General features: G+C 40.1%; 1 protein-coding gene across 2 annotated transcripts in view; it reads left to right on the top strand.

The window, feature by feature from the left end:
• Positions 1-20,504, top strand: part of pcsk5b (proprotein convertase subtilisin/kexin type 5b) — a 67,771-nt gene extending 47,267 nt beyond the window's left edge. The window contains exons 13-21 of one of the 2 annotated variants that reach the window (XM_084055005.1): positions 614-750; positions 1,125-1,259; positions 1,495-1,597; positions 5,590-5,783; positions 8,688-8,772; positions 11,534-11,637; positions 11,954-12,092; positions 14,662-14,777; positions 17,600-20,504. In XM_084055005.1, coding sequence (XP_083911131.1) covers positions 614-750; positions 1,125-1,259; positions 1,495-1,597; positions 5,590-5,783; positions 8,688-8,772; positions 11,534-11,637; positions 11,954-12,092; positions 14,662-14,777; positions 17,600-17,706 — 1,120 coding nt within the window. In that variant the 3' untranslated portion in view covers positions 17,707-20,504. Of the gene's footprint in view, positions 1-613; positions 751-1,124; positions 1,260-1,494; positions 1,598-5,589; positions 5,784-8,687; positions 8,773-11,533; positions 11,638-11,953; positions 12,093-14,661; positions 14,778-17,590 lie in introns of both variants that reach the window. The other variant, XM_084055004.1, reaches the window with a different exon arrangement.
• Positions 20,505-23,097: the final 2,593 nt, after the last annotated feature.

The following is a 23,097-nucleotide window of genomic DNA, read 5'->3' as shown; positions in this document are numbered from 1 at the left end:
CCTTTTCATTGGTTACATATTTATATTAAGACACACTTAACCACTTTCACTTTCAATAAGGTTCTAAACATCAGCTATTTGCGCTACTTTTGTGTGATACTCTTGTACGACGAAGTAGGGTATTAATTTACCAAAAAAAAAACGTTTAAATATGGCGATACAAGGTTCCTGCCCGACAGCAGCAATATTATGAAACTGTTGTACTGAATGAGTTAATGTACTGTCTAAATACACACTGCAGTGGTGATTAGTGGCTTGATTTGAAATTAACATGAATTAATTAGACCTAAATACATTTTACAGCGAACAATTCATGTTTTGTTTTTTCTCCAGACATTATGGTCTTTTCTTCAATTTTAATGTCCAAGATTATTTATCTGTTTTTGTGGATGTTACATTGATCATATCAATAAAAAGTGGATATGGAGTGTGTGATGTAAAGAAATGCCTAGACTTAAATGAACAAAATCCTGTTGCAACTTTCTGTATCTGCAACCGGGTTACTGACATTAATTGCGCGTGCTTTCTTGGTTTTGATTGTTTGTAACAGCTTTCAATGGCATACTTTGCGTGGGCATGTGTTCATTTGGCGTGTGTGTGTTCTTTTGTCTAGGTTGTTTGACCATTCCATGGAGGGCTTTAAGAACTGGGAGTTCATGACCACCCACTGCTGGGGAGAAAAGGCTGCTGGAGACTGGATCCTAGAGATCCATGACTCACCATCTCAGCTCCGTAGCCAAAAAGTACCTGGTATGTAATATAGCTATTAATAGGGCTGCAACTATCGATTACTTTCTTAGCCTATACAATAGACTAAATCGATTAGTCTGATTAACCACTTAAGCCCTATTCAATAACTTTGTATTAGTTCGCACAAAATAGCTCACGACATGTCACATTGTGACGTGTCATGACCTTGTAGATCTGCTATTGCTGCTATTTCTAAATACATTTGAAAGGAAAAAAAATAAAACGTTAAAATCGTTTTTTTTATTTTTTTATTAAAATCTATTATGGATTACTTTTTTGTAGTCGATAAAAATGATTACCGTTTTTTCCCATTTACTGTTGCACCACTAGCTACTAATCTAGGTTGTTTTTCCTAATGCCTTTTTTGTGTAAAGGTAAGCTGAAGGAGTGGTCACTGGTGCTTTATGGTACGTCTGTGCATCCATACTCTACGCCCCTACGTAGTGACAAGCCCCGCTCCACAGACCTGGTGGCACCCACTGACGAGGAGTTCACAGAGGAATACAATGGTAAGGAATTGAGGCCAGACAAACAGGTGCTGCCCGCCAAAAGCTATTTGCTTGTAGCACCTGGTTGTCTATGGATCTGGCATCTGTGTGTTTTCCATAGTGTAATAGACACAGCTTGGTGACAGGTTTTTTTTTTTGTTTTGTTTTGTTTTTCTTTAGCGTTTGTCTACATAACTCATATTTAGTTGATTATAAAACTTTTACCTGTGTTGATTCATCATCTCTGTCTCTCTAGGCCCATGCGACTCGGAGTGCAATGAAAATGGCTGTGAGGGTCCTGGACCCCATCACTGCATCAACTGCCTCCATTATTTCCTCAAGTTCAAGAACAATACCAGGTCAGATTCAAATGTTCTCAACTCTTTGAGCATGAAATTGTAGTCCTCTTTTTTTGAGGATAACGGGGCACATTGTATTTTCCACAAACATGAGAATATTTTTTTATTCTCCAAACATTCTAGATTTTCTGGGTGTTCTCCTTATGTTGCTGAATATCAGTGTTAAGTCTTAAAATTATTTGAAAACTTTAGTTACTAATTACTTTGCAGATATAAATGTTACATTATAAAACACACAATAACCACTTTAGCCCTATTTTATACCTAGGCTATTTGAAAATATTTTTATTTTAGTACTTTTACTTTTTGTACTTTAAGTACATTTTGATACCAATACTTTTGGACTGTTACTCAAGTAAAAATGTAAATCCGGACATTTACTCGTAACAGAGTACTTCTACATTGCAGTATTGATACTTTTACTTGAGTAAAACATTTGAGTACTTTTTCCACCACTGGACATATCAAGGTGATGGAGAATAGATCCTGTGTGTGTGTGTGTGTGTGTGTGTGTGTGTGTGTGTGTGTGTGTGTGTGTGTGTGTGTGTGTGTGTGTGTGTGTGTGTCACAGTGTTTGTTCATGGATCAAAGTCCTTTGTAATTGCCTTTGTGTTGTGGGTCTAATAAAAGACAAGCTGTGCAGGTGCATGCAGGCAAGCTGGGAAACTCAGGCACTGCCTTATCATTAGTCCACTTTAGAGATGCACTGCACTTTAACACTTCCATTGGGAGCAATTGATGAATGACGCTGGGAGGGGTGGGACTAGAGAAGCAGAAGTGCTGTTTAATGTTCAGGTAATTACATCCCTCCTTATGTCTTTGATGGCCTTGACTAACTGGAAGGAGTGGGAGTCGTGCGTGCGTGCGTGCGTGCGTGCGTTCGTGCGTGCGTGCGTGCGTGCGTGTGCGTGTGTGTGTGTGTGTGTGCGCGCTCACCCACATAGAGTCCAGTGTGAGATGAGGGTGAAAATGTCATAATACAAGATTGTGTGCACTTAAGCCCGAGTTATACTTTGTTGTACGTGGGTGTCGCACATTGAAAATAGCCGATCTACAAGCTCGCAACGCGTTGTAGATCTGCTCTTTTCGGTGCTTGCCACCAGTGTGCAACTAAGTAGACTTAATGTGCTGCATGCGTGCCATATGTGGGAACATTGTAATGTGTGAAAAAGTGTTAATGAGTGCAGGGCTGTGAAGTTATCCAACAGATGTGACACCTGTTCCCCATATAAGACAGACAATTACAGGCACGCACACTTTCTCTCCCTCCTCTTACTGTAAGCACAAGCATACACTGCAAAAATCCAGTGCTTTCATTTAACTCTTTAGGGATTCCGGCCACTGATAGTAACTTGTATTGCACATCACTTGCACCCGCTATCTGCCCCGTCTTAAAGTCTAATTCACAAAAGATATTGCGATAATGATATGGCAGCACAAACACACCCATAACATTTTGCAGCTGAGTGCAATTTGCCCTCGTTTTGCATCTGATTGCAATTATCTATGTGGCAAAGTATAACTAAATGGTGGCTTTACGCTGCACTATTTATTTGTGTGCTGAGTGCCGATGCATCTTTGACGGTCACTGAGGAGCAGTGTTGGGATAGTTACTAAAACATAGTAATATGTTACTTATTACATATTACTTGTTTAAAAAGTAATGTAGTTACTTTACTTATTACTCCCTGCCAAAAGTACCTAGTTACTTATTACTTTAGTTACTTTTTTTTTCTCGCCCCCAGTAATTTGTATCCTTTCTCCCCAAAAGTCTGACTTTGCATTTTCAACATTAGTAGTTGTTTTTTTTCTCTTTTCTGCAGCCTACATTGTAAAATCCTCATTGTACACTCATTTGAATTATATTAACACTAAGACTTTTACAGTGTATGAATTCATAACTTACAGACTAAATGAAAACCGTTTGACGACTATGAATTGAATACTAAGGACCTCAATGGAAACAAGTATTTTAAATGTATTTAATGTATTTTCTGCCTAATAAAATATTCAAATTCAAACACCTGGGCTCAAACAGATAATGACTCATCATGAGACACAATCTGCGTCAGACAGAAAACAGACGTCAAACAGTCAGTGACCTATATTATATATATAGAGAAAATAGCCGACCTACAAGCTTACGCCGCATCTTCATCGGTTAACAAGTCGCTTATAATAAGCAGACACATGGCAACACTGTTTGTTCCGGTTTAAGGGCGGCCCGCCCTTCCGCAGCTGATAATAATTCACACAGACAAGTGCACAACGTTTCCGTATCCGCTCTAGACCGGATCACCTGCATAGCAAATCGATCCCAACCAGTCTACCATTATATCAATGGACCAAAAACAACACAGGATCAAATAAACACACTCAAACCCAGAGTACCACGAGGCTCGTGAAAAAAAGTAATAAGTTACTTTTTGAAAAAAAGTAAAGGTAATATTATTACTCAAAACGTGAAAGTAATTAGTTACGTTACTAGTTACTGGGAAAAGGTAATAATATTACTTTAAGTTACATATTACTTTAGTTACTTCCCAACACTGCTGAGGAGTTGTGGTGCCAAGGCATTAAGTAAGCTTAACAAAAGCCTGAAAATGCCCAGTGTACAAAGAAAAACATGTAGTTTTATTAGAGCCAATGCACTCAACCGAAGGCATTTTGATGTTTTGTTTGTAAAAGTATATTACACGTCTTACCTTGCCACAATTAAGTCCACTGGTTGCACACTCGTTTCATCATAGAACGCACAGCGTGCACCGTAGGCACGTTGAATGGCCGTTAGATGCTTGGACCCTGCAGGCTGAAAGCTGCTGTACACAGGACAATGTATGAACTAGAAATAAAATACTATATACTAGTGTAAACATTCCTGTTTAGCCCTAGACTTGAAATCCCTAGCCTAAGGATCTTACCCATAAGAATGCACCATGTATAGACAAAAAGTAATGTGTCAAAGTCGCATTTTGGCCAATCGGCCCATGACCTCAAATTAGTTTGACACACCTGTAGTAGAGGGTTTAAATATCTGCTCATGAGCATGATGCCGTAGTCTGGTTATAATAACTGCTGCCATGATCACTAGAAAGTCTGGGCGTGACAGACCGTATACATATGCTTCAGTTACCACCAACTCTCTGAAGACGCTAATAACTTTCACTGGTGTTTTTGAATTAGACTTCTTTTTTTTCTGCAATGAGGCCCATTTGAATATAAAAGGGTCCAAATGTATACCTCCATTTAAACATGTGCAAATGGTATCGTGCAGTTAAGGGTGCATTTCACCTTTTTTACTGGTGCTTTGAGAATTAAGGGCCTTCCATAGCAAGAACACTGGACCGCAGTCTATGGCTTTTCTGTGATTTTATCCATTTTGGCATTCTTAATTATTGTACTTTGTACTTTTAAAGATGTCAATAAAGTATTCCATCAAATAATAACTCTAACAATAACTATAAATATATCATTTTAAAACTTGTTCCCGGTTGGTGGAGTCCACACTACAAATATAACGACAACAACAGTGGGGAATGATGTCATTGGAATCACTTTCACAGCGATTTGATTAATAATAGGAACACTGATATCCAATCAATATCCATCCCAATGTACATGTCACATTCAAGCAAAATGTTATCATTCATCAGTGTGGATGCTCACATCATCTATCATTATAATGAGCTTTATAGTTAGCATTCCTGGTGTGGACAACCCTTTAAGTTTACACTGTTTCTTTCTTTTTGCTTCATTTGAGCAGATTAACAGCCATTAAAGCTGTGCAATCCTTTTGCGAATTTGCCCCTGAGAGTGTAAAAATGGATGGACCCTTATTACTCAGATGTTTCCCCTGTTCAACAAGTCCATATGAACTACTAGCATACAAAATGTCAACCTCCTTTTTTCCCTCGCCATCACCGTCCAACTATCACACACACGCTTCCATTCCACATGTTCTCTCCTTCTTACTGTACCTCTCTCTTTTCTAGGATGTGTGTACCTGAGTGTCCCAGTGGGTTTTTCCGTGACGACAGGAAGCGCTGCAAGAAGTGTTGGTCGTCATGTGAGACATGTGTTGGTAGCCGCAGCGACCAGTGCACCACCTGTAGGGTGGGGTACCACCTCAGCGAGGGTTCCAACACCTGCGTTGCCAGCTGTGCGGATGGGTTCTTCTTGGAGCATGGTGGGTTGCAGACTTTAATGCCAGCCATATTAACAATCCTCTGTACTCTTTGCCAAGTAAACGATTTTTGGAAATAATGATAACATTTGTTTCCAACATCAATGGGCTCTGGTTTTATCATAGACCGTAATGACTGACATTACTGACCATTTTAACCATAACATCTGTAATACTTTCTACACAAAGTTCCTCACTGTAAATAAATTCATTTGAATTGAAAAGAAATATCTCCATTTTCTGTGGAAAGAAATACAGAAATTAACCTTGTTTGTTGAGCGTGATCCTTCTATATCTTTGTGGAAAGCATCCTGTATTTGCAGATTCTGGGAAGTAAAAATACCCAAGAACGGGCTCTGTTGTACGATGCTGTCACACACCAAAAATGGCAGACATATAAGCTCATATAAGCTAAAATACAAGCTCACAACGCGTCACGGATGCAACGCGTTGTGAGCTTGTATTTTATTTTTGGCTTGTGACACTGTTCTAGGAGGCAATATGAATAATGTTGCATCAGTTTAATCTCGTCACAAATCTTTGGTCTGAACTAGGCTTTAGCCTCCCTCCTTCCCCCTAATTCGTAGAAACACGATCCGATTTTGCTGACACAACATATGTCATGATTCGTGGAAACCATTTTTAGGGAATGTTGCTTAGTGTGTTCTGTGACAGTCTACGAGAAGTAAAACTGCTATCCATGTAGATTTAACAAATGAAGCCCTATATGCTTTGTCGTATGATAACTAGTGAAGACATCCGATCCACAAGCTCAAAAGGTGAAAGCTTACTATTTTCACTATTTAATTCTTTACCAGGTGCTTGAAGAGCGCCTGAGTCTAAGAAGAGGCAGACTTACTAGTCATCATTCGACAGATTTGCATTCGACAGATTACAGATTTGCATTCGACAGATTTGCCTCATTGGCTGTCCTTTAAACCAATGGGGATATTTTCCCATACTCTGAACGGGTGGCCTCGTCCTCCCAAGCTATGGGACTAGACACGCCTCTCGCCTCTATGCCTAGTACTACATACGCCTGCTGTCGGTTCCAATCACCGTGACACAGAGTAATATATAGGATAACATTTAAGAAAAGTACTTGAGTCAATGTACTTACTTACTTTACGCGAACAGCGTTCTCCTATTTCATCGACTGTGTTGTTGACGGACAACTGATGCGCGCTTATACAGTACTTGAGTAAATGTACTTAGTTACTTTACACCTCCTCTGTGTTGTAGGCAGACAGACAGAACATTTTTGCCGTCTTCACATCGCCCGTCCCCGCAGGGAAGGGGGTTCCCTGGCACAAAATAGATGGGGGGGGGGGGCTGTGGACAAATACATATTAATCTGGTGGTCCATGAACATGTTTGAGCACGCGAACGGCGTTTTCCTTTCGCCTCCGAGGCACCCAACCCAGTAGAGACGCGAAAGGGAGTTGGGGAGAGAGCCTGGCTGTGTTGTTGACGGACAACAGATGCACGCTTTTATGCAAAACAACAACAATACAACCTGGCGCAACAGTTGCGTGCATTAGCGCAAGATGAGGACACAGGAAACATATGAAAAGGCTGCTACAGTCAAGTTGGACTGAATGACTGAAACGGCTATGCCGTCGGTTTCAATCACCTTGACACAGAGTACTCACACACGCGCATACTGAAATACTCTGAAAACAGCCGATCTACAAGCTCACAATCATTGTACAGTACTGGAGTACATGTACTTAGTTACTTTACACCTCTTAACAGACGAGCATACGTGTTGAGGCACCGAAAATCTGTACGAGCCACAACTCTGTTTCACTATCTCTCGCCCCTAAACACGGTCGCCCCTGATCGCAACGGTCTGTGGTGAGCGATCAGCGCCGTTCTGCCTCGCCCCTAAACACGGTCGCCCCGAATCGCAAAGAACGGTCTGGAGTGAGTGATCTGCTCTACCCTTCAGTGCATATTTGCATGCACATAATGATATTGTTGTTGTGGTTAAGTTGAAATAATAGTTGCACAAGTTGTAATAATAGTGCTGTATCATTAATTTGTTGCAGTAATCAATTCATTATAATATACGTATAATGAATGACAGAATATAAGTATATATATATATTATTTAACTTTTTCTTTTCAAGATCTTTTTGAAAATAGCCGATCTACAAGCTCACAAAGCGTGCAACACTTTGCTAGCATGTAGATCTGCTATTAAGTTATTATTTGGCCATGTTCACATTGACTTCAATCTTCGCTATTGTTGGGAAGACCCGTGTGCTGTCTAAAAATGTTGCCACCACTTATATAAAAAACATTATTAGCGTTTAGCATCGCAGGTTCAATGTTGCCAGGTTTGGCGAGAAACAAGCAATCCCAAAAACAAGTAATCAGGTCTATGAAAACAATCTCACACACACACACACACACACACACACACACACACACACACACACACACACACACACACACACACACACACACACACACAGCACCTGGTAGAATATGACTTTTGTCATTTCGTTCGTGTTTTACTTTTTTTCTTTGGGGTCGGGGAAGGGGGACTTTTTGCCCATGTGCAATGCCTCAAAGGTGTATCATGGCATATAGTCTACCCTTTGAAATGTTCATATACTCTGCACTGCTGTCTGCCCTATCGGCTTCTGCTGTCTCTTCTGCAGTATAATACATCTCTGACCACCTCAGCCTCATGACATTTTCTGTTCAGCCCCGTTCCCTCCCCTGCCTCCTGTTCACCTCCTCCGCCACACATCGGCCCTCTCACCCTCCCTCTTCACCTTTACCCTCGCTGTTCTGCTTTTCCCCTACTCCCTTCATCCACTCCTTCATTTTGAATGTGACCAGACTTCTGGTTCGTATTAGTCACTGTGTATGACTGACTGACCTTCCGTCTTCCAGATTCCAACATGTGCAGGAGATGTCCTGAGAACTGCAAGAGGTGCACCACCTCGAGTATCTGCACAGAATGTAAACCAGGGATGAGGTAACTTAACTGTTTGGTTGCTACTATATATGTCTATGAATTGAATACCAAGGACCCCAATGGAAACAAGACCGCACAGACTTTTTTGGACGGACCTTTTCGACAAAGTATTATAAATGTAATTGTGCTGTTTACTTTTTTTGCCTAATAAAATATTCTAAACTACTTAACTACTGACTTAACTAACCTGGCATCCCTATTTTGGGCATGTCATCATAGGTGAACGTTTAAAAAAATGTTACAAAATGTAAATTGAAATCATTTGTTTGGGTGGGGGGGCATTCCAGGGGGTCCCCAGCAAAATGAGGAACAGTTGAATAATATGAGCCCTGTTAAATTGTTTGGCTATTAAAAAATATCCGATATACAAGCTCACAACGCGATGCGTTATGAGCTTGTAGATCAGCTATTTTTGAAAAATGTTGAAAGATCTTGACAAATGTTGAAAAATCTTCTCTTATGGGGGTGCCTGGCACGAAGCATTTTCAAATGGGACTCTACGGCATTATACATATCCTTTACATGAAAATGTTTGAGAACCTCTGGCATAAGCTACCCATTATCCCATTTCCAGACACATAGCAACATGAAGGTAGAATTTGATCGATAGCTTTTTGCTTAGCCATGCTGAACCAAGCACTTAACATGTTCCCATTGAACTCTTTACTGTCAGACAGCTGACCTATGAATGCAACACATCCTTCTAACGGCTGTTGTCTGAAATAAAGTTGTAATAATACAATGTATGGTTTCCATCACAATGTGGTGTTTTGGCTTAGCCTGAGAGCATTATTTTGCACCTTATCTATCAAAACAAATGCAACAGAATCATGGATATAGTGGGAGAAATCCTGACATGGGATTATTCTATAGCCCGAAAAGGCCATATATAGGGCATAAAATTATTGTACTTGTATGAGTAAAGTAAACGTTTGTCCAGTTAAAGCAGTAGGAATTCAATATAAAAGATTTCAAACTGTTGAGTCCAAAGCAGTAGGAGTCTTGCTATACTCGGCTAGCGTGCGTCTCTTTGCGGTTTGGGTTAGCTTTGTAAACTATTGAATCCAAGGGTTCTTAAACCTTTTCCACTTGGGACTAAAAAAAGTACATTACTGTAAGTTTCATCCTATGACCCAGGCATATTAAAAAAGTCCATGTACTCTTGTCATGTGGAGACCCACAACAAGTAAACCTGTGGCCGGTTTTAACTCCTGACCTGTATTTTAAGAGCCCCTGATCTGAACCAGTCAGTTATCTATTCTGACATGTCCCAGTTCATTTTCTGGCCACTTCCACGGCAACCTCTTTAAACCACAGTGACCGCACTTGACCTGATACGGGATAGGGCGTTCCAGAGTGCTGGGATCCCTGATAGGTCATGAAGGAAGCACTTGTGAAACATTTGGAAACATTGTGGTCCTGAACCCAGCGCGTATAGTCAGAGACAGAGCTGGGGGACACATGTGAATAGTAGTCTCCAAGCGCCGACGAGACCACAATAAGACAGATGCACGTACACACATGCACTCAGACACAATGTCTCCCCTCTCCAATTCAGTACACCGTTTATGGTTGGTGGGGAGGAGAGGAGGAAGTGAGGACCAAACCAGACCCTTTCTGGGAAACATTAGCTAACACAGCCCAGCTGGTTTTCAACTCAGCACAGAGTCAGGACCAACCTGTCCTCACTTTGACTTCTTAGAACTGGGTTTATAACCTCCAACCCTGCTCTCTAATGGACTTTTGCCCCTCCGCTTGCCATTGTAAAGACATTTGTTTATTTAAGTCTAAGAGTGTGCAAAGGTAACTAAATGGACCCCTAAGGCTCCATTTAGTTACATTTGGTTACATTTGCACACCCTCAAAGTTACAAATGGATAAATGAACAACAAGGATTTGAATGTGTATGAGTTAAAATAAATGCACAAGTACATATATACCTTAAATTAAACTGCAGGATGGTCACATTCCTGAATACTTGTCTAAAAGCAAAAGGCCAGTCGGTGTCCTGACCACCCACACAAAGTTAAGTATCATTGGAGCTAAAGTTGGGTTGTTTTTCTACAAGCGTTATCTCAAAGCTTAGTGATTAACTTCTACTTGGCCGGAATTTCTACATTCACTGTAAATAACTGAGAAAAAATGACTACAAATCAGCATGACCGCTTATAATTCAGCAGTAGTTCTCCCTTAATGTGTAATTTGTCAGGTTCCTTTTTTCTTTTTAGTTCTTCCATTAATTAATTGAAGTCCATTTCTGCCACTAAATAATATAGATACTAATTAATTGTGAGTTATTTTCCTTGCAATTCTGGCTTTATGTTTTATTGCAGTTGTAAGGGGAAAAGAACCTCATTCTGTCTCATTCTGAGACATAAAATCAGAAGGGGGAGGGGTATTTTTAATCAGTGATGGAAACATGCTTCCACAGGATTTCCACCTTTTTGGATTAGCAACTAGCAAGTCCCGTTGATTTAGATAGAAAATCCCTTTTTTCCTCACAAACAGTTTCCTGTTCTAACAGTTAACCACTTACAGTTCCCCCGGGCTCTATACTTGGCCCGCTCCTTTTTACCCTCTACACCAAATCTCTTTGCTGAAAATAGCCAATCTACAAGCTCACATCGCGCCACATTGTGAGCTGTAGATCTGCCACACCAGAGACTGCACCACTCTTCATCGAGCATCAATTTTACGTGCCGCCTATGCCAGTCCTGTGTGAAAGGCTTGTAACCGTGTGCATGGCATTGTTTGTGTCCAGTCTCCAAGGAAACAAGTGTCAGATGACCTGTGACCCAGGAACTTATTACAATGGGCATAGAAGGACCTGTGAGCCCTGCCATCGGGCGTGTGCCACCTGTGCAGGTACGGAACGTCTTCAAATGTGCATTCATTTCAATTGAGATTTGAGAATATATTCTCCCACCTTTACTACTGTGCTACTCAGTGTTGTAGGGGGGCTGCAACTATTGATTATTTTCTTAGCGATTTTTCTGTTGATTACTTATCTATTTATTACTTACTTATTACTTTCACTATTTTTGAGTTTTTGTGTGACTTATTTCCTATAAAGATATGCCCAAAATAGGGATTTATTATTATTAGTTTTTTTTTTATTATAATCGATTAAATCAGTTAGTTGCTCTGATCAGATGGTAAGCTTGTTTGCATCTTGTCACAGGTACAGGGATAGAGGCATGTACTAAGTGTGCAGAGGGATACTTGCTAGAGGAATGGAGGTGTGTGACAACATGCAGTACTGGCTACTACCTGGCAGAGCAGACCTCAGATGGTGGGCAGGCGCTAAGGTCATGCAAGAAGTAAGTCAGCCTACACTACCTGTATGATTGATTGATATTTTTATTATAGTGTCCTCCACCACAAGATGCCCAGCCCACATGGGCTCTCAAGACAATTACATGATTCACATAATGTGACCGGCAGTTAGAGGTCTTGGTGTATATATACTACATGTACATACACTAAGACGTCTCAACTGCCAGAGGTATGGAACCAGATCTTGTTGGGCACAGAGGGACCTCTGTCCTTGCTTTAAATTAAATTCAACATAAGGTTCAGTGACATACTCTTTAAATTGAACATCATTTGTTAACTTTGCATTTTACAAAATGTCTACCCTAAATTGCTCCTGATGTAACATTAACAATTTTTCATTTATTTATATTACTACTATATATTATTTATACAATTTATTCATGAAATATATATTTAGATCAGAGCCTGAGAAGATTTAAGAAACCTCTCTTATCCACAGATGATTATGTGTTCTGCTCCAATTAACTATACTTTTATCAAGCCTCTCTTCTGGCATTTGAGTAAGGCAGTTCCACAGTCTAATTATTTCACATCTCTGCCTTGTCAGGCAGCTTTCTGTGTCACCTTCAAAGCACCAAATAATCAGGCAGTCTCCTGTGCTCATCCAACAATTTAGCAGCTTCATATCCAACTCTGTGTACAAGCTCAGAGGGTGTGTAAACACTGAATTCATGGCAAGTTTTTTTAATTGGCATGTGGGGTCACAATATAGTCTACCACAGCTTACCCTGTGTAGAAATAGACGTGAAGTTCTGTTAAGCACACAGAATTTAGAATCTTTCATAATCTTTCAAATCTGCAATTCGACTATTCAAGTCACCACAGATATAAACAGCTTCGACATTAACTGTGTATCTCAACACCAATATACTGTGTGTACCTGTCAATCATTCTCTTAATGTGCTCATGACAGAGAGGTTTCAGGCCTCCAAGCTAGTTTTTCTCTTGGGGACCAGAACCAAAACTGGACCAAAATAAATGTCTGTCAAACCCTAAATAAGCGCCTGCAAATTAAAGGGAAAACACCACAGTAGACCTGTGCTGTGTCAAAACTTTGGCAGTATTGGTATACTTCCTGACAACTTCTTGACCCTCAGTGAACTTTATTTCCAAAAATGAGAGACTTGGATATTATTCTTACCATTCCCTGTCTTGCGAAAGAGTGATGTGATGCTTGCTCACTTAAAACAGTAGAGTTATGTGTTCCTATTAAAAGAGTATGGCTGTATGGCTACTAAAAGCAAAACAGTGATGTGTGTCTGCCTACTCAAAGTGAAAGTAAAACAGTGATGTATGCCTGCCTACTCAAAGTGAAAGAGTAATTTACGGCTACTCAAAGCGAAAGATTGACACATCTATGGCTATTCAAAGCCCCCCCCCCCCCCCCAAACATAAAAAAGGTCATGCAAAGGTCACACAAAGAAATAAACTATGCAAACAATCACAGCAATGCATTGCTGGCACATTGCAAAAACGTTTATGTTGCCATAATGATACACATTGTTGCCAGCAGTCTTCTACTGAGACATACTGCCTAGCAAGTCAGTCTTTTCCCTGCTCATGCAACTTTCTCACCTTTTTCACCCCTAACCAGTTTACATGCCTAAAGGTAGACAATTCTGACCCCTCACACATTTGACCATTAGCCCTTTTGTCAGCTTCTCCCATAGAAATAAATGCATAGAAGAGACATATCCATTCATAGAAACGCCATGCTTCTGTGTCAGAAACGCAAGTGGTCTGCTGAAGTAATCAATTCATGGGGGCTTCTGTGAAGGTGTTTTTTTCAATATGAAGATGTGTTGGTTATTGTATCCAGCAATAGCAATAAATGCCATTGGGTCTCCCAGCAAAGTATGACCAGCCATGAATTGATATCCATTCTATGTGGGGCTGGGCATATGAGACTAGATATCGTCTGGGATTTTTTTCATATCCTAATATTGTAAATGTGTTGTCTTTTCCTGGTTCTAATCATTTAAGCCAGGGGTCTTCAACCTTTTCAGGCCAGGGACCCCCAAACTGATGGGGTGATGGAGCAGGGACCCCCTACCTCGTAGGGTAGGGGGTAGGCCACCACATATATAGTATATTATTATGAATTTATTATTATTAGCATAAAATTGTGTTTTATATGTATAAACAATTAAACATGAACAAATGGTTGCCTTGAGCCTGCTCCTACCCACAGGTTGTCCCAGTAGTTTAAACATATTTTCTCTACAAAATATGTATAAACATACCATGTTATTGTGCATTCAATACTAAGCTATTAAAATATGTCATGTTATGTTTAAAGATATTGACATTTTTGAAAAATAAATTAACAAAAAGTTTTTAAAACATATTTTTTTTATCAAACAACAATTTCGCGGACCCCCTGAAGTACCTCCGTGGACCCCCTAGGGGTCGCGGACCCCCTGTTGAAGACCTCTGATTTAAGCCATATTTTATACTTTAAAAAATACCCTTTGTTACAATTGTTAGTGAGAGATATAGTAATACAAAGTAATATTCTACAGAGTGATGACACTGCCAAATCTGCACCCATAGGTGTGACCATAGCTGCTATGAGTGCACAGGGCCTGGTGAAAATAATTGCAGCAGCTGTGTCACTGGCTACAACCTGGAGGCTACAGCTTGTGTGGTCAGCACCATCTGCAAAGATGGTGAGTTATCAGCTTTCTGTTCTATGAAACATTCTCTTGACTAGCATGTGGAAATGGAATGAAACCCTTGATCAACTTGTGTATTGGATCTGATATAAGCCACAACAGCAAGACAAAATACATACTTTATACTACATGTACATATTGTAAGGCATTTAAAGAATAAAATCTGTATAATTGTAACTGTATTATAAGAAATAAACATACATACATGCATGCATGTATGTATGTTCATTTTTATTTAAAGAACATTCTCACAAGAATGATTTCTTGAAGTATTATGTTTCCAAATTATAAAATAAATGTACAGTACATATATATGTACTGTATATGTTGAGGCATATCCAATCCACTGTCCTGGTCAATCAAGGAATCAAGAATCTAGAAGGGTTTATTTGTCACTTACTCATAAAGGTACAAGCAGCGAAATGTGTGGCACAAAGTTTAATTGTGTGCACAGTAAAATACTCAGTGTTAATTAAACACTAAATACTTTGTTGACCGGGGTCCTCCAGGGCTCTGTGCTTGGCCCCATCCTTTTCCCCCCTCTATAGTATACCAAATGTCTTTGCCGAAAATAGCCAATCTACAAGCTGTTGTGAGCTTATAGATGGGCTATTTTCCAATGTCAGGGTTCATGTGGTTGGTTAATTTATCTATTTGTTCAGTAACTCTGAGTTACAAATGACACTGAAGGTTTTACTGTGTAGATCAAGTGTGCACTAGGCCTAAGTTGTAGATAGATCTCCATACGCTTTGAGAATGCATTGCTTAAATGCATGCTATTTTGCATTCCTAATCGAATTAAATTGTCACAGGGCAGATGCACAGTGGCTGCCAAAAGGGAGCTTTGGCGTAAAATAACAGCAGAGAACACACTGGTCTCTGTCTTTCATTTTCAGCTTTTTACTAACCCGTCAAAATGCTCACTGCTCTGATCTGCTCTGCTCTGCAAAGTTGCTCAGTCCTGTCTGTCCAACCTTTTCACTATTTATCTAAAGGTTCAGTTCAAGCGTACTCATTTAATGGTGTAATTGGTTTTGACGCACGGGCTGGCGCATTCACACCGGCACGCACTGCTGCCAACATATTTTTCACGTCTCTTTAAGAAATTTGTTTTATTATGTATTATTTCATTTGTTTTTCAAATGCTTCCTTTCAACTGCTTCCTTTCAACGTGCTTAGTCAATACTGGCTTGTCTACTTTATTTTACACTCTATTCCACTCACTCTATTTTCATTGCTGCATGCTCTATTGCTCCAGTCTTGTTTAAATTGTGCATGTTTTGGCATTATGAAAGGCTATTTTAACGCAGTACATTTGCTATTTTAATGTACATATCCTGTATATTACAGACTGGTCAAGGTGATGATCTGGTTATGTGGCTAACAACTAACAAGGTTCATAATTTCTGGGTTCGCTCTTTACTATGACCTTTTCGCTAAAACGCCCATAAACCTTACCAGTCTGTCACATTTCAGGATCAAAATATATCTCCTGTGTGTCCTTTCTGGTTATGTTGATGATGATGATGATGATGGAGATTTTTACTTAGTCAAAGTGCACCCTCAGTCTGTTTCTCACCGGTTATTTTTGAAAATGTGAGCTGGTGTGTGTATATATCGTCAATGTCGTGCAGAAACCTTATCTCCATATTTCATCTTTTTATGTTTTTTTCATAAATGAATGCACTATTTTATACTTAGTCATATGACAGTGTCATGCTAAAGTAGCAAAAATAACTGACCCATAAGCTTCACAACTGGTTGCATCACAACATGTTGTGAGCTTATAGATAGCTACATTGGATCCATTGGAACACAGGTTATTTTTTCCCATTTCCTGAAAAGTAATGGCTTTGGACTTAAAATGTTCCGCCCGACAGTGACAATATCCAACCTAACTGGGATCAGGTGCACGATAAAAACATAATAATAGGAAGAAATAGCTGCACACTGATAATTAAAGCTACACTCTTAACTTGAATGGTCTACTCTGGATTTGAAACCGAGTCCCCCACCCAAGTGCTAACATTTTTAGCACTGAGCTAATAGGGCCTGCATGCCTGTTCAGGGGAGAAATTTGAATTTTGACCTTCAGGCAGTACCAATTGTCATCCAGTAGTGGTCAAACCAGACCACAGGATATAAATGTCTCAATAGAAGAGCTGGGAGACCATTTACAACCACCACAGTTATGTTGGTTATATTGTATTAGCATACTCTGCCATATAGATTGGTCAAAATAAAAATGTATTCACAAAAAAAGTTACATAGTGTAGCTTTAAGCTCCCAATATTTAATAATTCACAATATTTTGGTCATGTTTTGGCCCTTTTATCAGATCCAAATGGCTGATGAAGCTCACAGTTTTACTGGTAAAGTGCAGTTGGCAACAAGACTTAAAACGTAATTCTCATGGCAGACTGGTGGTCCACTTCAACTGTTTTCACCTATGCAAAACTACCTTTTGACTTGAAATCAAACATCTGTTGATTGTGTGACGTTTGTCTTCTTACTGTTTCTCTTTTTTTCCTCCCAAATCTGTGTTTCCCTTTTCCTGACATGGATCCAATCATTCCTGCGGGACTACGATCGTTTTTCCCACCTCGATGAACATCACACCTGTGATTGGATCCTCAAAACTCTTCCTGTCACCTGACCCCTCTCCTGACCAATCACATGGCTCTGCCTTTTGCTCCTGACCAACCTATGATGGTTCTACGCTGTGTGTGCACCTTGCTGTTGTTGTTGTTGTTTTCCTCCCTCCTCCTGCCATTCCCCTTCATCTCTTCTTTCTGCTCTATGGAAAGCAAATGAAGAATCTTGGGCGGAAGGCAGTTTCTGTGTGCTCGTAAAAAAGAACAATCTCTGCCAGAGGAAAGTGCTGCAGCAGCTGTGCTGCAGAACGTGTTCGCAAAAGGGGTGACAGAACGTCCTCAGCGGGCATAAGTGGGGGGCGTAACCGGATGCAGGGGAACAAGGGGCACCCCTCCTCCTCAAACCTCTCAGCCCACACATTCATAGTCACATAATTTATAAGAGAATCTGTGCCTCTTTAAGGGACTGCATCGGAGGTGCGATGACAGGACTACAACAAACCTACCTTTTTTTTTCCTGTAGTGGGACATGCGCACGCGGTCAGGGTGTAAAATGACTGGGACTTACTTCAAGAACAAACAAGCAAACAAAAACAAAAGTGAAACAGAACAAATGAGCAAAAGTGTCGGTATTTTGTGACCAAAGCATCGATGCCAAAATAATTGTACCTTCTATTTTTTTGTTGCCAGTGTAGGGTGAGTAGCTAAGCAGGAGCCATTCAGCCTGTGAATCTCTCATTACGTCTTTGTGCATTTTTATTTTGGCTCCTCTTCCTCCAATGCTATCCAATATCAACGATGCACATGTGGCAATTGATTCATGTACAGTAGGAAAGGCCCCAGGTGTATGTGTGTAAATAAACAACAATTCATACATGCAGGTCATTACACACCTTATGCAGATAAACATGCATATACTATACGTACGTACGCACACACACACACACACACACACACACACACACACACACACACGGATACCTATATACACATACACTCAACGGAAACAGACACTTGAAGATACAGGTGTTTTTCATTTATAGTCCATCGCACAATGTTGGCTTGAAAATAATTTCTTGCCGGCAAGCGACCCCACCATACCACGGAATATAAATTGGGATTTACAGTGGCACCATATACAAACTGATGCCCATGAGTGAACAAAATCACCTCAGTTCGTGAAGTGCGTGTGTGTGTTTGTTTGTGTGTGTGTGTGTGTGTGAGAGAGATGCGTGTTTTTGTCTCTTTTGGTGTGGGGGAGGGGAAGGCCAACATTCCTTGATGTAAAACCAGACAGCATTGATTCATTACTGTGGTACTATTAAGCACGTCAATAGTCATTCCTTCCGGATCTTTCTGTATGGAGTAATAAACTTGGCAGTGAAAATGACTCTGTTAGTATGGATGCACCAATACCCCTTTTTTTAACTGCCAAGAATGATTCACACTACTAAAAGGTTTAACCACTTAAGCCAGTGGTTCTCAAATATGTTAATGTCAAGGACCCCCAAATTGATATGTATTTGGTCACAGACCCCCATTTTAAAAGATTTTGTGTCAGGGACCCCCAAGAGAAGATTTGTTAAGAGTTGCTGAAAATGAAAATGGGGCATAAGTGTTGAAACTGTTCCTCATTTTGCTGGGGACCTCCTGGAACCCCCTTAAGGACCTGGGGATCCCTGGAGGATCATGTGGTTAAACATTGCTATCATCATGTACTGATCCAAACAATTACCACTGAACAATCCACACTTGGATGATTAGTTTGCAGTTGTTTGATCAAACGATTGAGGTATAATCCATATCCCTCCATTTGAGAAAATGGAAGATCCTTGTATGTGTGAAAAATATATCACGTGGCCGTTGGCAGAAGTTCCCCAATACCTTTTCGAGCCAGCTAGTATTGGTGCATCGCTATGATATTTTCAAACAAAACTGAGTTTTAGGAGTATATAAGATTATTTTATTGTAATGGTGGCGTATACCAACTGAAGTATTGCTTAACATATCTGGTGTGGAGGCTCAGCGATCACAAAAACAAATGTTTTCATTTTAAGTGCGTTTCATTTGCTGATAGTGATCTCTAAAGCCTGATTTATACTTTGTCGTAGGATGATGCCACATGGCAAAAATAGCTGATATACAAGTTCACAACACGTCGCATCCGTGACGCATTGTGAGATTGTAGATCTGCTATTTTTGACATGCGACACAGTTGGACGACAGAGTATTAAGCATAATAGGTAGACAGATGGGGGGCGGGGGGGGTTCTATTCACTTTCATCTCAGTTTGTTCAGGAAGTAGATTAAAAAATACAATATTTAAACCTGCTTCACAGGAAGAGTAGTCATAGTAATAAGACATAATTAAAAAAATGAATGCCTTATCAATAAAGTATAGAGTTCGATCATGAGTGAATGGTCACCCTGGTGTAAAAGTTTCAGCATCAGGAGCAGGAAAAGGGATTTAAGCACTACAGGGGTATGTTCAGGTTGCATATTCATGTTTTCTTAATGAAATGTCAAACATTGAGCCTTTATTGTACAAAGGCACTTCAAATTGCTCTCACCCATGCATTTTTGGGCAAAAACTGTGGTGTTGCAGCCCCCCACAAACAACAAAACAAGCTTCAGATGTGTGGCTTTGGATCAGGGTGTCTGTCTGTCTGTGTATCTGTCTGTCTGTCTGTCTGTCTGCCTGAATCTCAGAACCTTACAACCTAAGGAACTCCAAGGTTATTCGACTGGTACTGGATTCCAATAAAGAACAACAAAATGTTTAAGATTCTTATTCTATTTGTGTGGGTTTTCACTCCTGCAGCTTGAGCAATTACAGTATTAGATGAATTGTTGTACTGTTGACTGTTTATGGTTCTTGATGATTTGTAATAAAAATTGATGAATCCCTTTTTTGGTTAACAAACGTATTTTTGGTCATTGTTTAAGATGACTCAAATTGACTTAGATTGTGTGGTAGTAAACACGCATACACCCCTCTCCTCCTATGAAAACTGTTTTATTGTGTACCTGTGATATACCTGACAATGCATTATTAATGTTACTCAAAGGCCTAGTTTTGAAAATCCTTTTTTTTTACTTAAATGTTCTTATTAAAATGTTTAATCTGTTCATGCTTTTTTCTTTATATTTCTCATTCATTATGTTACTCATTTGAGTTAGAGTTACATCCCCCATTTGAATTTAATTTGTTATTTTTACAAATTAAAAATGGCATGATGTTGGAGGGTGAGAGCAATGGTATTGGGTACAGAAAATATAAAGAATTTGATCTGCATTCGGTTACCATTTTAATCCCATGATGAGGGGGGCCTGGCCCAGTGTCAGTCTGCTAGTGCTAAGTTCCCTTTGTAGCCCCCCAGGGGGCCACTGCGTTCGTACCACCAGGTCCCTTCGGTCCCTCGGCTGCAGGATGTCTCTTAACTTAACGCCCGCGGAGGGGTGCTTAAGAGTGGGGGCGCGAGTATATATAAACACCTCTCTACATTGTCCTCAATTCAACATAGCTTTCTTGAGTGTAGTGCTTAAGTATTGCAAAACGTAATCACTTAAACTATAATTATGCGGTTTTGAAGAGGCTGAATAATTTCACACTATATTACGAAACATTTTTAAAAGATAGGCACAGACTTGTACAGTAATTAGTAATTGCTGCATTTTATTATTGCTGAATCGACAGTTACATTTGATAAAGTTATGATTATATAGCCCAGTGAAACACTTTTCCGTCAGTAGTCGATCTTTTCTGCTTTGTACATAATCTGTAGATGCTGTTTTGTGTATGACCATGTGTATTGTAAACAAACCCCTTTGTTTTGGAGTTCCCTAGAAGTGCAGTATAGGGATGGATGTGGGAATGAATTGGGATTCAGGTATGCAGATAGTAGATAATGACATCACAAGGTCAGTCATTTTTTTTTATAACAGAAGAAAGCTTGAGATCCCTAAGGGATGCACTCCATTCTTCTCCTTGTGGAGTCAGAAATTTTGCTGAGTAGAGGAACGCTGCTTTCTGTCCCTTAAGGAGTTTGTGTGTGTGTGTGTGTGTGTGAGAGAGAGAGAGAGAGATAGTGCGTGTGCATGCGAGGGCGAAAGAGAATGAGTGAGAGGGAGGGAGGGGGAAATGCAGTATGTGTGTAAGGGAGAGTGTGATGGTGCACATTCAGGGGCTGTTTGAAAGGCTGCGGTCCAGCTCTGCTGAATGGGAAGCTTCTGTCTGTTGTGTTTGTACACAAAAAAGCTCTTTTGTTTTGAAAAGAACAATCCGGTTTTTCAGAGAAAGCCAGAGACAACATCCTTGCCGCTGCCTTGAAGGATTCACAGACACATCATACCACCTCTCCCCCACCCTGAACTAAAATCTTTTACTTTTGATACAAAGGTGGCAGGGCAGCGGGGAGACAGTGTTTATGCCTCCCTGTAAGAGCTCTTTCATAATGCTACCATGAGTCCAAGCTGGATCATTTGAGCCTATGCATCTTAACCTTCAAACTTGGAATGCAAAAGATGATGTACAGACGGACGTACTGTCTGTCTGTACATCATCTTTTGCATTCCAAGTTTATGTGTATTGAGAGTGAAACTGACAATAGGCCATGGGCCTACTGATGCAGGAAAAAAGTACCATTGTGTGCTAGGCATATATTTATATTGATGGTGTTACGGCTCAATTGTATTTAGATCCAGCCAGTTTTAAAAACATGATTTTTTTTAATGATTTCCTGTAGTTTGGAGGGGTTGGGTGGGGGTGTCTGTTTTCATTCAAGTAAGAAAAATCACCTTTACCAACCATTTCAGAGCTAAATCGTTCTCTATGTTTATTGAAAAACAATTAAACAGTTAAACAATTCAAAATAGTAGCCTTGAGACTCAAAAGAGTGCCTTTAAATAGATTCTGAATGTTTTCATGTTCAAAAACCATTTAGATGATGGAGAGATGGTATATTGAATTGCGGCTGTTCACTGTCATTACAGGAGAGTATATGAGTCCACAAGAGAAATGTCACTTCTGTGATGCCACTTGTCAGCAGTGCATGGGTCCTGAGACAGAGGCCTGCATCAGCTGTCCCCCCACACGGTGAGACGGAGCAATGATTTATCCAGTCTTGAGGCACAGTTATCAGTCCAAAGGGAAGCACGCACATCTCAACTAAACTGTACAGGCGCTGAGCAAAAATATGTACACTGGAGCAGTGGTTCTCAAACTTTTTCATGTCAAGGACCCCCAAATTGACACTTATTAGCCCGCGGACCCCCATTTCAAAAGATATGCCAGGGACACCCATAAGAGAAGATTTTTTACGGCTCTAGCAGTGATTCTCAACCATTTTAATTTCAAGGACCCCCAGTTTGACATGCATTAGGGCTACAGACCCCCATTAAATGGCATTTCTATCACTTGGACCGCAATTTATTGTAAAATCTATGTCAATTTAACTCTGAGAGTGTACAAATGGAACCAAATGGACCCAGTGGGCGCGGCTAGGAATAAGGTGAATAGTTGTAAGACATATTCGTGTTGTAGTGACTCAACTCAAAAATATTCATGGCATCATAAAACATTATCAGGATCTGTGATGAACTGTGCATTTGAAACTAATGTTGTATGTTCATGTCAACCAAACCCAAACATGCAGGTTCTTTGATGAAGGGCGCTGTGACATTCGTTGCCGGAGGGGGCGCTATGCCATGGAGAGGCAATG

Source organism: Gymnoscopelus microlampas (assembly GCF_963454915.1).
Source record: "Gymnoscopelus microlampas genome assembly, chromosome: 4".
NCBI classification, from domain to species: domain Eukaryota; kingdom Metazoa; phylum Chordata; class Actinopteri; order Myctophiformes; family Myctophidae; genus Gymnoscopelus; species Gymnoscopelus microlampas.
The sequence above is the reverse complement of the archived record's forward strand: the minus strand, read 5'-3'. Positions and strand labels throughout refer to the sequence as shown.